Here is a 15881-nt window from a genome sequence, read left to right as displayed (position 1 = left end):
AGAAAATAAGGCAGCATTAGGTCCTGGCTCCAATGAAATCAATGACAAAGACCTCATTGAGTTCAAAGGGATCAGAATTTTACCCGCGGTCTCTTCCCCAAAGATTTTATAATCTAGATGGTACATTACTGCTGCGACAGAATTAGAATTTACTACCTGTGATACCAGTCGCTCAATCTGTTCCTTTGCATCTTCAGCAGCTACACTTACAGCCAAAGCTGGGAAAAAAAAAAAAAGCAAAAATAATATATTTTTTCAAAATACAGTAGTTGATCATCACATTGGACAAAGTTCTGCCTTTTTAGAACAAGAAAGCAACTTAGATAATAGTCACTTAATGTGGAGAATATTTGTGATAATCTTTTCAACCACTAGACAATCTGCTGTTTGAGAAGCTGCATTGATCTAGCCTGACAATTCTGTTATCATACATTTCTGAACAGAAAATTGTTCTTTGATGTGAAGCCAACTGATTTTGGCTTCAAGTCAAAATAAATCTCATTTAAAAAAAGAAAAAACATCTGGCCAGTCCAATGATTCAGATGATAGTGCAATGTATCATATGGGAGGACTTAGATTTCACTCTACCCTGAGGTTAAGGGTTGTGTTTATTATAGAGAAGACCCACTGGAAATCCAGCGTGAAGGCGAGTTCATACACAAACTCTCTGAAATACTGTCAGGAGCTGGCATAAAACTATCATAACTGAAGAGGGTCATCATATTTCTTGATCACATACTCTGAACAGCAAGCAGTATAGCCGTTTTTAATGCATGGGGAAAGGAGGTCCAATTAGGAATTAACAGGGTGAAGAGAGGCCCAGGCTCCCAATTTGGACTGACCTAATATTATCTTGAGTCCCTGCCCACTGGTAAGTTGAAATTGCCTTAGGAGCACACACATCCACATTAATTTCTTTCTAACCTTTAAGTATTTAAAATTTGAAAAAAAGATTTTTATTAATTTTTCTGCTTCCTTCCCAATGTAACTTTTTAGCCAATTTACCTGCCTGTAAAATGGGGATTATATTTACCTCAGGGGGCTGAGGCTTTGTAAAGATTGTTAAGATTTTTTTTTTAATTAAAGGTGACAAAGAAGTCAAAAGTATTCTGAACCAAAACTGCTATAATTTAAGGAAAGATCCAAAGACTCCACTCAGCCTGGTCACTTATTACACAATTACTGTTTCCCTTGACACCAAGAAAGCCTTCTACTGGGTCAGATGAAGTTTCTTATTGCGGCTTTTAAACATATAAAGTTTCGAATGAAGGTTTTAAAAAATGAATAGCTACTCTTTATAAATCTGCTTAGCCAGAATACTAGTAAATAGTATCCCCACTAGGCATCTTGTAATTTAGGAGAAGGAATAGGCAGGATTGTCCCAACTCTTTTGTTTTTTCATTTCTGGTTATCCATAGTCCTATACCCTTTAAATAGGAGCCCAAATGTCACTAAATACCTAGGAACTGCATTTCATGATGACATCCCAGCTACTGTTGAAACTAATCTCTAACTCATACCAGTGGAGACAAGAAAACAGTGGTAAACAGCCACCCCAAAACATCTAATGGGGAAGACTTGATTTGATTAAGGCCCCTGTTCTTTCAGGGGTTACGCATGGGAAGACCCATGGGATTCAATGGCACTCTCCATTAGTGCAGGGGGTCTACCCGCACAATGTTATTTATTTTCAAATCAGACTAAGAAATCATTTTGCACTCCTATTTTGAAAGGACACAACGTGTTTTGAGAACTCCAGTGTTTTCTAATGAACAACAAAGGCTACACTACCACTTTTGTTGGTATAACTTATGTCGCTTAGGGGTGTGAAAAAACACATACCCCTGAGCGACATGGGCTATACCGACAGAAGCGCCGGTGTAAACAGTGCTATGTTGGCAAGAAAACTTCTCCCGCCAACATAATAAAACCATCTGCACGAGCGGTGGTAGCTATGTCAGCTAGCGAGCTCTCTCCCGCTGGCATAGAGTGGCTACACGAGTGATCTTACCAAGGTGCAGCTGCATTGGTTCAGCTGTGCCGCTGTAAGCTCACTAGTGCAGACATTGCCAAACACTAATTTTATACCTCTCTGAAAACCTCAAAATCTTATCCTCTATCTACTATATGAATCAAAATAACTGCATTTGGAGCACTACACAAGGAATACCTTGCATAGGCAAAACAGCTCCATGTCCTCTATTTGACGGAATTCTAATTTCAAGATTAATGCAAGAAATCATCCTTTGGGAAACTTAATATTCGCAAGGCATTAACCTGAAAATGATGTATCACCAGGTAAATTGTGTTGCTTTGCATGACTGCAACATAAATATAGAGTTTCATTATTCTCGATTTTTAACATGCCAGTGAGGGGTTGCATAAAGGGATCTGACTTTAATATGCAACTGAGACTGAAAAGAAATACTTCCTTTCTCATCAGATCTTTAAATAACTCACACAACACAGCTTCTGAGATTTATAAAATATTAATTTACAGGATCCTTAAAATAAATCAAGGCTTACACAGCTAACCTGGAAAAAAGACTGTACTATATCCTTGACAGCACAGAAGAAAATCTAAGGAGTTATTTAGAGATGAAGTAGGTTATAAATCTCTCTTTTATATTGTCAAAAGGTACATGGATCCCACACGCCTTAGAAACATAGAATATCAGGGTTGGAAGGGACCTCAGGAGGCCATCTAGTCCAACCCCCTGCTCAAAGAAGGACGGATCCCCAATTAAATCATCCCAGCCAGGGCTTTGTCAAGTCGGACCTTAAAAACTTCTCAGGAAGGAGATTCCACCACCTCCCTAGGTAACACATTCCAGTGTTTCACCACCCTCCTAGTGAAAGTTTTTCCTAATATCCAACCTAAATCTCCCCCACTGCAACTTGAGACCATTATTCCTTGTTCTGTCATCTGCTACCACTGAGAACAGTCTAGAGCCATCCTCTTTGGAACCCCCTTTCAGGTAGTTGAAAGCAGCTATCAAATCCCCCCTCATTCTTCTCTTCCGCAGACTAAACATATCCAGTTCCCTCAGCCTCTCTTCATAAGTCATGTGTTCCAGTCCCCTAATCATTTTTGTTGCCCTCCGCTGGACTCTCTCCAATTTATCCACATCCTTCTTGAAGTGTGGGGCCCAAAACTGGACACAGTACTCCAGATGAGGCCTCACCAGCGTCGAAGAGAGGGGAACAATCACGTCCCTCGATCTGCTGGCAGTGCTCCTACGTATACATACCAAAATGCCATTGGCCTTCTTGGCAACAAGGGCACACTGCTGACTCATAGCCAGCTTCTCGTCCACTGTAATCCCTAGGTCCTTTTCTGCAGAACTGCTGCCCAGCCATTCAGTCCCTAGTCTGTAGCGGTGCATTGGATTCTTCTGTCCTAAGTGCAGAACTCTGCACTTGGCCTTGTTGAACCTCATCAGATTTCTTTTGGCCCAATCCTCCAATTTGCCTAGGTCCCTCTGTATCCTATCCCTACCCTCCAGCGTATCTACCTCTCCTCCCAGTTTAGTGTGATCTGCAAACTTGCTGAGGGTGCAATCCACACCATCCTCCAGATCATTTATGAAGATATTGAACAAAACCGGCCCCAGGACCGACCCTTGGGGCACTCCACTTGATACCGGCTGCTGGCTAGACATGGAGCCATTGATCACTAACTGTTGAGCCCGACAATCTAGCCAGCTTTCTATCCACCTTACAGTCCATTCATCCAGCCCATACTACTTTAACTTGCTGGCAAGAATACTGTGGGAGACCGTGTCAAAAGCTTTGCTAAAGTCAAGGAACACCACGTCCACTGCTTTCCCTTCATCCACAGAACCAGTTATCTCGTCATAGAAGGCAATTAGATTAGTCAGGCATGACTTGCCCTTGGTGAATCCATCCTGACTGTTCCTGACCACTTTCCTCTCCTCTAAGTGCTTCAGAATTGATTCCTTGAGGACCTGCTCCACGATTTTTCCAGGGACTGAGGTGAGGCTGACTGGCCTGTAGTTCCCAGAATCCTCCTTCTTCCCTTTTTTAAAGATGGGCACTACATTAGCCTTTTTCCAGTCATCCAGGACTTCCCCCGCTTGCCATGAGTTTTCAAAGATAACGGCCAATGGCTCTGCAATCACATTCGCCAACTCCTTTAGCACTCTCGGATGCAACGCATCTGGCCCCATGGACTTGTGCACGTCCAGCTTTTCTAAATAGTCCCGAACCACTTCTTTCTCCACAGAGGGCTGGTCACCTCCTCCCCATGCTGTGCTGCCCAGTGCAGTAATCTGGGAGCTGACCTTGTTCGTGAAGACAGAGGCAAAAAAAGCAGTGAGTACATTAGCTTTTTCCACATCCTCGGTCACTAGGTTGCCTCCCTCATTCAGTAAGGGGCCCACACTTTCCTTGACTTTCTTTTTGTTGCTAACATACCTGAAGAAACCCTTCTTGTTACTCTTAACATCTCTTGCTAGCTGCAACTCCAGGTGTGATTTGGCCTTCCTGATTTCACTCCTGCATGCCCGAGCAATATTTTTATACTCTTCCCTGGTCATTTGTCCAATCTTCCACTTCTTGTAAGCTTCTTTTTTGTATTTAAGATCAGCAAGGATTTCACTGTTAAGCCAAGCTGGTTGCCTGCCATATTTACTATTCTTTCTACACATCGGGATAGTTTGTCCCTGTAACCTCAATAAGGATTCTTTAAAATATAGCCAGCTCTCCTAGACTCCTTTCCCCCTCATGTTATTCTCCCAGGGGATCCTGCCCATCAGTTCCCTGAGGGAGTCAAAGTCTGCTTTTCTGAAGTCCAGGGTCCATATTCTGCTGCTTTCCTTTCTTCCTTGTGTCAGGATCCTGAACTCAACCATCTCATGGTCACTGCCTCCCAGATTCCCATCCACTTTTGCTTCTCCTACTAATTCTTCCCAGTTTGTGAGCAGCAGCTCAAGAAGAGCTCTGCCCCAGTTGGTTCCTCCAGCACTTGCGCCAAGAAATTGTCCCTTACATTTTCCAAAAACTTCCTGGATTGTCTGTACACCGCTGTATTGCTCTCCCAGCAGATATCAGGGTGATTGAAGTCTCCCATGAGAACCAGGGTGTGCGATCTAGTAACTTCCGCGACTTGCCGGAAGAAAGCCTCGTCCACCTCATCCCCCTGGTCCGGTGGTCTATAGCAGACTCCCACCACGACACCACCCTTGTTGCTCACACTTCTAAACTTAATCCAGAGACACTCAGGTTTTTCTGCAGTTTCATACTTGAGCTCTGAGCAGTCATACTGCTCTCTTACATACAGTGCAACTCCCCCATCTTTTCTGCCTTGCCTGTCCTTCCTGAATAGCTTATATCCATCCATGACAGTACTCCAGTCATGTGAGTTGTCCCACCAAGTCTCTGTTATTCCAATCACATCATAATTCCTTGACTTTGCCAGGACTTCCAGTTCTCCTTGCTTGTTTCCCAGGCTTCTTGCATTTGAGTATAGGCACTTGAGATAACCCGCTGATCGCCCCTCTTTCTCAGTATGAGGCAGAAGCCCTCCCCTCTCATGCACTCCTGCTTGTGCTTCCTCCCGGTATCCCACTTCCCCACTTACCTCAGGGCTTTGGTCTCCTTCCCCCGGTGAACCTAGTTTAAAGCCCTCCTCATTGGTTAGCCAGCCTCTTGCGAAGATGCTCTTCCCTCTCCATTAGGTGGAGCCCATCTCTGCCTAGCACTCCTCCTTCTTGGAACACCATCCCATGGTCAAAGAATCCAAAGCCTTCTCTCCAACACCACCTGCGTAGCCATTTGTTGACTTCCATGATTTGACAGTCTCTACCCAGGCCTTTTCCTTCCACAGAGAGGATGGACGAGAACACCACTTGCGCCTCAAACTCCTTTATCCTTCTTCCCAGAGCCACGTAGTCTGCAGTGATCCGCTCAAGGCCATTCTTGGCAGTATCATTGGTGCCCACATGGAGAAGCAGGAAGGGGTAGTGATCCGAGGGCTTGAAGAGTCTCAGCAGTCTCTCCGTCACATCGCGAATCTTAGCTCCTGGCAAGCAGCAGACTTCTTGGTTTTCCCGGTTGGGGCGGCAGATAGATGACTCAGTCCCCCTGAGGAGAGAGTACCCTTCTCTTGGGAGCGGTGGTTGTGGAACCCCCAACCCTAGGACAGTGCATCTCATGCCTTCTAATCGGCTGAGTCTCCTTCTGCTCCCTTCCCTCAGACATATCATCTGGTCCACTCTCCGCTTTAGTACCTGTGGAGAGAACATGAAAATGGTTACTTACTTGTATGTGTGTTGCTGGTACATGGACGTTCCCCTTTTTTCTTCTGGAGGTCACATGATGCCAATTTTCTTCACCATCCTCCTGTCCCCGATGTGCAGCCTGGTCTGAATCTTCAGAACCTTGTGCCCGTAGAAGCATATCCTGACGTCTGTCCAAGAAATCTTCAGCCTTGCTAAATCTGTTATTCCCATCTCCTACTTCTGCTGTTCACCTAGGACACTCTCTCATATGCAGTTTCTGTGGCCACCAAAATTCACTTTTTGGACATAGTCCAGAAAAGTAATGACAATGGTAGTCTAAATATGTCACTATCCTTATTCCTGATAATTTTACATTCTCAGCCCTGCTCTTTTCCAACAGATAAGCACAAAAATTTACTTTGTATCCTTCGCACTAAGTGAACTGGGAAGACTTTTCAAATATTTACAGAGGCCACTAGTGGCTTTAGAGTTTAACATGCACAAATATTGAATTATCTTTTGGCAGACAATCAGTAGAAAATGACTGCTCAAAGAATTTCTTAACACTCAGGAACCACTCCCTCGGTAGATTACTCAGTGCTCTGAAAAGAAGGCACAAGGCGGAGCTGAGCTGTAAACTCTTTGGAGTAGGGACTGTCTGACTGTTCTGTGCCAGTGAGGTCCTGGTCCAAGACTGGGGCTCCTAGGCACCACCACACTACACATAACAATAGTGGTGTTCTCCAAACATTGCCACAAATTCAGACAATTGCAGTATGTTTCATTTAATGTTTCTTAGAAGAGACCTATTCTGTTCTCCAAACTCACAAGTACTCAAATGCCCACTCAGACCTCCCAGTTCCAGAAACACTTCCAATCCCCTAATGTTTGTCAACCAATATACATATACACATACACACACCCCTCGCATGGAATAGTTACCATGTTACATGATAATCATAAAAGTATTATGAGAAGAATTTGATTAGCTAGTGAATGTTCCAGTTGTGGAGGCACCAAGAGAAACCACATAAGTCAAACTCATTAACCAATTTATCTTGCAGGCAATCTTTACAATTGTCTAAGAAAAAAATAGTAAGGAAATCACATAAGTGTTACCTGCTATTTTAAGTTCACATTTTTCATATTTCAAATATTGTAGACTTTGACCTGGTTGACACCTGTAGTTGTTTATGTGATTTGCACAGCAATCAGCCATAAGTTGAAAATGTCAAGTTCCAGTCCCCGCCCTCTCTGGCTGGCTACCAGTAGCCATTCTGATTCTACTTCCATAGTAACTGAAGTTGAATAAGGTAAAGGCGAGCAGAGCACTTTTAGATATTTTAAAACCACCGCTCTCCTGCTGGTAATAGCTCACCTTAAGTGATCACTCTCGTTACAGTCTGTATGGTAACACCCATTGTTTCATGTTCTCTGTGTATATAAATCTCCCCACTGTATTTTCCACTGAATGCATCCGATGAAATGAGCTGTAGCTCACGAAAGCTTATGCTTAAATAAATTTGTTAGTCTCTAAGGTGCCACAAGTACTCCTTTTGTTTTTTCAGAAAAAGTCAGACTCCCTGGTTTTCAGCCGATTTCCACTAAAATTGGAAATTGAAATCCGGGAAAGTAAAATAACGACTTTTAATTACCATTGATCTTTTTCTAAAGTTCCCCATTACATTCATGAAAATTGGGATGGGAAAGGTCACTGGCAGATAGTATTGGAGAGGGAAAGCTCTCACTTATCTTTTCCACTACTCAACTGGTAAACAGCAGACTACTATGAACCTTCATTCTATAATAATAAAATGTTTTTCTTTACATTTAGAAGTGTTCCCTTTTAGAAACAAGAGGAGCTTCCACACACTTAAAATGATTAAAAAATTTTCATTTAAGGTACAAATATTTATAAGAGCAAAAGCATGGTATAACCAGATCAAACTAAAGCATATACCAAGGACCTAAAGGACGTTTATCGTATATTCCTCTTTGAGGGCCTGACTTCAGGGAGTCTTTCCAATTGAGGTGCTTTGCATCGGTCTCTTAACGAGGTAATGAAAAACTATGATATTATCCCTTACCTTATGAGAGTCTTTTCATGTGTTATTGTTTACATATGTCAAAAAACACTGTTAATAAACAGTTTTCAAAAATTTGAAATACTTGGGAACAGCTAGGTTTAGAATGCTGAAACAGCTGATATTACTGACTCTTGTAGGTACAGCATGCAAGACAGTCCTTGGACTTTTACTAATTATCATTTAATAAAGAGATCCTTTCAGCCTGGGTCTCTCTTTTGGTGCCCTGTATTATTTTGTTGCCTTTGTCAGATTCTCACAGCACTCCAGGGTTTCGGTAACAGCTACATTGCTGCTGTCGCTCAGACAGATCGAGGTCTTTGATACTGAGACAACCCAGGAGCAGTAAAGAGGCAAAATAAATCAGTCTTTTTATCTATTTACATTGAAGTTTTTATACTAACTCTTCTTGACTGCTACTGCCCTATTAACTTCAAAGGCTTCTAACCTAACCAGTAAAGAGAAAGCCTTGTTAGTGCTACAAACTTGTTAGGCCAGAGTTTTGAGGGGTACTGGGAGCTCCAGAACCCCAAACATAATGTAAGGCAATTAAAACAAGTCACATTTAATTTTTTAGATTAGCCCTTTAAAGAAGCAACTGAGACATCTATGAAAAAATATTCAGGCTGAAGTCACCTTTTAAACTATTAAAAATGATTCCCTAAAATGTTTATTATGTACACTATCTCTTTATATGAAATATAAGATGGGGGGGGGTTGGGTGGAGGGGGTCATTCTGTTGTGGTTCTTTATGAAAAAGTCCTGAGCCTAAGACTAAGTATAAAACTATGTAAATATTTTTCTCCACTGTACATGTTACCAGCAAATACATTTCATAGAACAAAGTTCAAAGATATCTAATTACCCTTTTTGTAAAATGGCAATGGAAAAGAATGTTTAACACTGTTGAGAAATATTCAACTTTCCGTCTGCCATCTCAAAATCACAGGATGCTTGTGAAAGAAGAGGCTGCTCTTAGCTTAAAAGAAATGGGTATTTCTAAGACTATGCAAACTAAGGTTCTGATCCTGCAATGAGCTCCATGTGAGCAGATCCCTAGACCCATACTGACACCCATTGACTTAAACTGGGTCCACACACCTACAATTCCATTGCCCTCTCCCCCTTCTGAAGTTAATTAATTTTTAAGGTTTTTTTAAAAAACTGACTGACTTTCCCCTCACATAGCAATAAACTTGAAGCTGCTATTCTAAGGCTGGGATGACAATTTGGAGAATGGGAGATTCACCTTTATCAAGAAACCTGTTTCAGTGATATTTACAGTCAAGCAAAATCCTTCATCCTGAGAGGGACTGAAATATGGCTTTAAAAAGAGAGTGTCAGATAGTTTAATCCCAAAATGCAGTTATTTTGGTGAGGAAGATAAACTGTACAAGAAAGAAAAACCAATATTTTTATTTGAGTTTGAAGTTTGTTTATATTTAAATATTCCCCTGCAGGGTTTGCAACCCCAGAAGTGTGTTAACGAAAAAGAACCAGATATCAAGGTTGGTTAATAACAAATTGACAATGCTATGTTATTCTCCAAGATGAGATAAATGTTTTTTTTAAAAATCAGCACAAATAATGAAAAACAAATTAGATTTGGAAGAGTCTTTCATTTTTACCCATCCAGGCAGTGGTTTCCAAACTGTGGTACACAGACCACTGGGCTGTGGAAAGCTGGCTGCTCACATGGGACTAACTCTCCTCTTTTATTCTCCCATCTGCCAAAGCACATTACAAGTCAGGTAAACCACATTAATACCGGGAAAGTATTTCCTTGTTTTATGTTAGCAATTGCTTCTTGCAATATCGAAAGATGGGGAGATGCTCCATGACACTCCTCTGTATTAAGAGGTGCTCCACACATCCTAAAAACCTTGCAGCACCCCCAGCCTAAACAGCTATTTGGACTAGAGGTATGAATTATTTGGTTTTTAAAACACTTGATTTTTACCTGACTGGGTCCCCATCCAGCCCTAAGAGTTGGCAATTTCTCCAGGACTCTACCTAGAGGTTGTGGAATCGCCCTAAGTGGAGATTTTTAAGAGCAGGTTGGACAAACACCTGTCAGGGCTGGTTTATGTTTCCCTGGTCCTGCACTGGGCTGGGGCTGGGACTCTCCAGCCCTACCTTGCTGTGATTCAGGCCCCACGCAACCACCAGCGCTTCACAAACAGCACCAGACACAACCCCAGCCCTGGCAACCCCCCTCCCGCCGCAGCCCGCGGGCTGGGGCTCTGTGGGAGGAGGCACCCCCCAAGGCTCCCCCGCCGGCCTCCAGGCAAGCGGAGGGAGGCTGCGGTCCCTTCCTCAGTGTCAGGGGAGCAGCGCGGGACCCTACCCTGCCCCGGAGCTCGCGGCCAACGGCCAGCAGCACCCCCGGGCGCCAGGCACAGGACTCCCGGCCCTCACCAGAGAGCCCCCTGCCCGGCGCGGGACGCTCCGAGTCCGGCCGGCAGGCGGGCGGCAGAGGGCGCCGTGCGGGGCCCCAAGGAGGCGGCTGCTCGCCGCCTCCTCCCCCAGCCCAGCCCATCCCGCCAACAAACTTCGAGGGAGGCGGAACGTCCCTCCGCAGCCGTGTCCCCGCCCGCGGAAAGGAGGCGAGCGGCCGCTGCGGCTCCGGTGCCGCCTCCCCGCGTGCCCGGTCTCTCCCCCGCCAGCAGCGCGCAGACCGGAGCCCCCCCGGCCACTCACCCGGCGCGCAGATCGGCGGCAGGAGCAGCAGCGCGGGGAGCAGCCAGCCGCCGCCGCGCTCCCGAGGCATCCTGGCAGCGGCCACCGCCCGCGCGCGGAGGGGAGCGGCGCGTCTGGCTCCCCGCCTCCCTCTGCAGCAGGAACTCAAGCCAGCGGCCTCGGGATGGTGCCTCTGCCGCCGCCAACCCGCCCCCGCTGGAGCGCGCCCGCCCGGCACAGCCGGGCGCCAGGAACCAGAGAGCTGCCGCGGCGCGCGAGAGGCGCCATCTAGCGGGCGGCAGGGGGAAGGGCGGCCCCTCGGGGCTCCACACACCTAGCGGCTGACGAGCCTGACGCACCGACTCCACCCTCCTGCAGAGACCCACCCGCCCACACACCCACACCTCCTCACCCCCATCGTACTCCCCGCACGTTCCCCTCTCCCTAGAGACCCCCATCCTGCACCCCACACACTCCCGAGACACCCCACCCTACTCCCCCACATCTCCTCAGAGACACCTCCATCCTACTCCCCAGGTGTCCTTTCTCTCAGAGACCCTCATTCTACACACACCCCCCAATATCCTCACACCCTCTGCCCCCAGAGGCACCTCCATCCTACTCCCCACACCTCTCCCCTTCCCCCAGAGATACCCATCCTACACCCCAACATCCTCACACCATCGCCACCCAGAGACACCTCCATCCTACTCCCCATAACTCCCCCTTCCCCCGGAGATTCCCCCCCTACTATTCCACCACATCTTCACACACCCCACATCTCCCCAGAGACACCGCCACACACACTTCCTATAGACACCTCCATCCTACTCCACACACCTCCCCACTCCCCCTAGAAGCTCCCCATCCTACATCTCCATCCTGCTCCCCCACATCTCCCCAGAGACACTTCCATCCTACTCCCCACTCTCCTCAGAAACCCGTCCGACATCCCCCACAGACACCTCCATCGTACACCTCTATCCATCCCTCAGTCCCACTCAGAAACACCACTAACTCCTCACCACACCGCCAGCACCTCACACACACCAGTCCCACCCAGCAGAGACATCCAGCATCCCCATATGCACCTCAGCTCTCCCTCCACTGAGACCTAGCAGGGAGCAGCTACCATACAGATAGTTCCTTTACAGACACCTATAACTAGTCACTTATAACTAGGCTTGGAAGGATTAGATTTTGTATTCGTAAGTGTCAGTATACACTGATTTCACCGCACACACACAAACCAATGAAACATATTTCCATCAATGATAATCAAAAGTTATGGATAGGCAAAGTAAGAACAATGCTGAATGAAAACTTAGTTTGATTTAAGGATATTTACTTTGTATATTTTGATGTGAAATTGACAATTTGTGTTTTAACAATTATAAAGCTTTAAATTTTTGAATCAACATCTATGGCAATTAAATAATTAATTGTGTGACACCCCCCATAATTTCCCACAACTGTGAAATTTTAAATATATAAAAATAGAAAAAATCTGAAATATACATTATCAATCAAAATTTTTAAAAATTGAATTCTGCCAAGCCTACTCATTTAGGGCCCTACCAAATTCACAGTCCATTTTGGTCAATTTCACTCTCATAGGATTTTAAAAATCATAACTTTCATGATTTCAGCTATTTAAATCTGAAATTTCATGGTGGTGTAATTGTAGGGGTCCTGACCCAAAAAGGAGTGGTGGTAGGGTCGCAAGGTTATTGTGGGGGAGGGGTTTGCAGTACTGCTACCCTTATTTCTGCACTGCTGCTGGTTGTGATGCTGCCTTCAGAGCTGGGAAGCTGGAGATCGGCGGCTGCTGGCCAGGAGCCCAGCTCTGAAGACAGAGCCACTGCCAGTAGCAGCACAGACATAAGGAAGGCCTGGTATAGTGTTGCCACCCTTCTGCGCTGCTGCCTGCAGAACTGGGCCCTCAGACAGCAGCTGCCACTGTCGAGCCACCCAGCTCTGCAATCAGCAGCGCAGCCGAAGTAAGGATGGCTTGGTATGGTATTGCCACCCTTACTTCTGTGCTGCTGCTGGCGGGGCGCTGCCTTCAGAGCTGGACGCCTGGCCAACAGCCACAGCTCTCCAGCCACCTAGCTCTGAAGACAGCGCAGAAGTAAGGGTGGCAATTCTACGACCCCCCTGAAATAACCTTTTGGCTCCCGCTGCAACTCCCTTTTGGGTCAGGACCCCAATTTGAGAAATGCTGGTCTCCCCTGTGAAATATGGTGTTTTATGTGTTTTTACCCTATACTATACAACTTTCACAGGAACACCAGATTTCACGGTCCATGACACATTTTTCGTAGCTATGAATTTGGTAGGGCCCTACTCATAATCCACCTAAGACATCAATCCCACCCACTCATCACACCACATCTCTCCCCATGCAACCCCTCTGATAGGCCCAACTCTCCAACATCTCCTGAAGACAGCACTCCTGCATACATAAACTTTCCTAGACATCCAGAACCTCACAAAGACACCAATCACACCCCAACAACTGGACCAAAGACACCCAGCATTCCATAGGATGGCCCTCACGCAGACCAAGCCCCCCCTTCCTCAGACAGACAGCAGCTATCACCCCCAAACAACTACTCCACAAACACCCAGCACTCCTACACAAAAATCCTCTGGATGCCCAGCACCTTTAGAAAGACCAGTCCCAACTGGAGACACTCAGCACCTAAACTGCCCCCCCACACACCCCTCTCTATATAAACTCGTTGCCGGTAGCACCCTTTCACTGATCCAACCAGACATACCAGCTTCTTACTAGAAAATACCCACCACCCCTCTACAGGACCAGATTATGTCAGTCTTTGGTGCTAGGCATGGGGCCCTCCAGGGCTCTGCCTCTGCTGCCCCGAATCATAGTTCTATCCCCTCTTGGTGTTGTGTTGGCAGGTGGGACCCCACTCCTCTTTACAAGGGGGTAAGGACAGCATCATGGGGCTGTCTTTCCCTCAGAATTGGCAGCAGGGACCTCACTCTAGTGCAGTACCCTACACTTGACCTATAAAATGGACTGTCTGATTGGATGAGTGGGCTTCTGCCATACATACAGTCTTCTCCTGGGGTGATTTAGGTAGGGTACCCCAGAGCAGGGAGCCTTGGAGATGAATGAGGAAACTCATCTTTGTCAGAGCTTTATTTTCAAGCTGTCTGCAACCTCAGGCAGATATCACTACATCGTTTGCCCTTCATTCATGTTTTCAAACTGTTCTTGGGAACAATGAGAGGTGGAAACATGCTTTAAAAAGAAAAAAGCTGAGAGTCTGACATAGTCACATGACTCCAGGAGTGAGGGCCCTAGACATGGACATATAGGATATGTTTCTATGCTTCAGCTGGGAGTGAGCCTCCCGGCCTGTGTAGACAGACTTGCACTAGCAGAGCTTAAGCTAGTCCACCTAACCTCTATGCTTCAGAGCCTAAGCCACAGCATCCATCACACTGCTATTTTTAGCATACTGCCTCAAGCCCCGCTAGCGTGAATCTGTCTACCCAAGCTGGGAGGCTTGCTCCCAGCTGCAATGCAGACATGGTCCTGGGCCTATGCTGTAATCTGACCCTGCGCCTCTACACACAAACACATCTCTGTCCCCCCTCCCCTTCCCCACACACATTCAATTCAATAAGCTATAAAAGTTTTGCCAAAGTGTCAAAAAAAAAAAAAGAGAGAGAGAGAGAGAGACAGAGAGAGACACACACACACAGAGATCCCTTGGGTACATGTCAAAAGTAGGTACACTCCACCCAGGATAGGGCTACAAACTGTGGGCCTATTTCTCCTCTCTCACCAGTTTTACACTATTCTGATGCCACTGACTTCAGTAGAATTACTCATGATTTACAGTGGTACACGTGAGAGGAGGGTCAGGCTCTGTATTAGAGTTTGGGTCTCTCTCATTCATGTGTCACTACTGTGCATTCCTAAATCCAGTGGCAGAGTGCTATAGTTATGATGCAGCTCTCCTTTTTTCTAGTATTAGACACAAGTTTTGTCTTCACATTTTGAAATGACTTTTACGACTCCTGATACTTTGAGCCACCCACATAGAGAACACTCTCACACATACACTTTCCCTGTACATATCCAACACATTCTATAGACACAGACAACACATCAACTCTCACATTGACACCCTGCACTATCACACACTATTTCTTCCCTTCATCTGTCTTGCATATTTAGACTTTAATCCGTTCAAAGCAGGGACTCTCTCTTACAATGCCCACAGGGCCACACCCTCAGCTGGGGTCTCTGTATACTATTATAATACAGGTGTCACACAGGCACACAACAAATACATGCACAGGCCTCAAGAGTAGATCCCATTTTGTTAAAACTTTAATTTTAATTGCATAATTGTTTCCAAAGTCTTTGAGGCTCAGGACATATCCACAATATATAAACAAACTCCGTCCACAGCCAGAAAACCTTTGCATGGACTTTTTGCCCACAATTCCACTTCAGCAAATAAATTTCTGGGCTCCAAAACAGCTATTTTGTTGTTGTGATTAACTGGAAACGTTCATACACAGAGACATCAGAGGGATACATGGTATGTTGTCAATTTGAAAAAAAAATTAATTTGTTCACCTGTCTATATTAATTTTTAATATAAGATTTTAAAAAGTACACCCCTCTGAATATTTTATATATGCTTGCATTTCATTGTTTCCCCCTATAAATCTGAGAAGTGTTTCCCAGACCTTTCCCAGATTTCTCAGTTCTGCTGTGGGTTCTGTTTTGGATGGCTGTCACAAACAAGTTCCCCAGAGACAAAAGGCTAGCCAATGCCTCAGTCAGGTATCAATTCTGTTGTGGGTTCTGTTCTGGAGAGTAGTTGGA

General features: G+C 45.5%; 1 protein-coding gene across 1 annotated transcript in view; it reads right to left on the bottom strand.

Annotated features, from left to right (window-relative positions):
* B3GLCT (beta 3-glucosyltransferase) overlaps positions 1-11259 on the bottom strand; it is a 137852-nt gene extending 126593 nt beyond the window's left edge. The window contains exons 1-2 of the mRNA XM_084612209.1: positions 11027-11259; positions 157-218 (exon numbers count right to left, since the gene is read on the bottom strand). Coding sequence (XP_084468335.1) covers positions 157-218; positions 11027-11096 — 132 coding nt within the window. The 5' untranslated portion in view covers positions 11097-11259. The remainder of the gene's footprint in view (positions 1-156; positions 219-11026) is intronic.
* Between the last annotated feature and the right edge of the window lie 4622 nt (positions 11260-15881).

This window comes from Lepidochelys olivacea (assembly GCF_965140295.1).
Source record: "Lepidochelys olivacea isolate rLepOli2 genome assembly, chromosome: 1".
Classification (NCBI taxonomy): Eukaryota; Metazoa; Chordata; order Testudines; family Cheloniidae; genus Lepidochelys; species Lepidochelys olivacea.
This window is presented reverse-complemented; position numbering and strand designations above follow the sequence as displayed.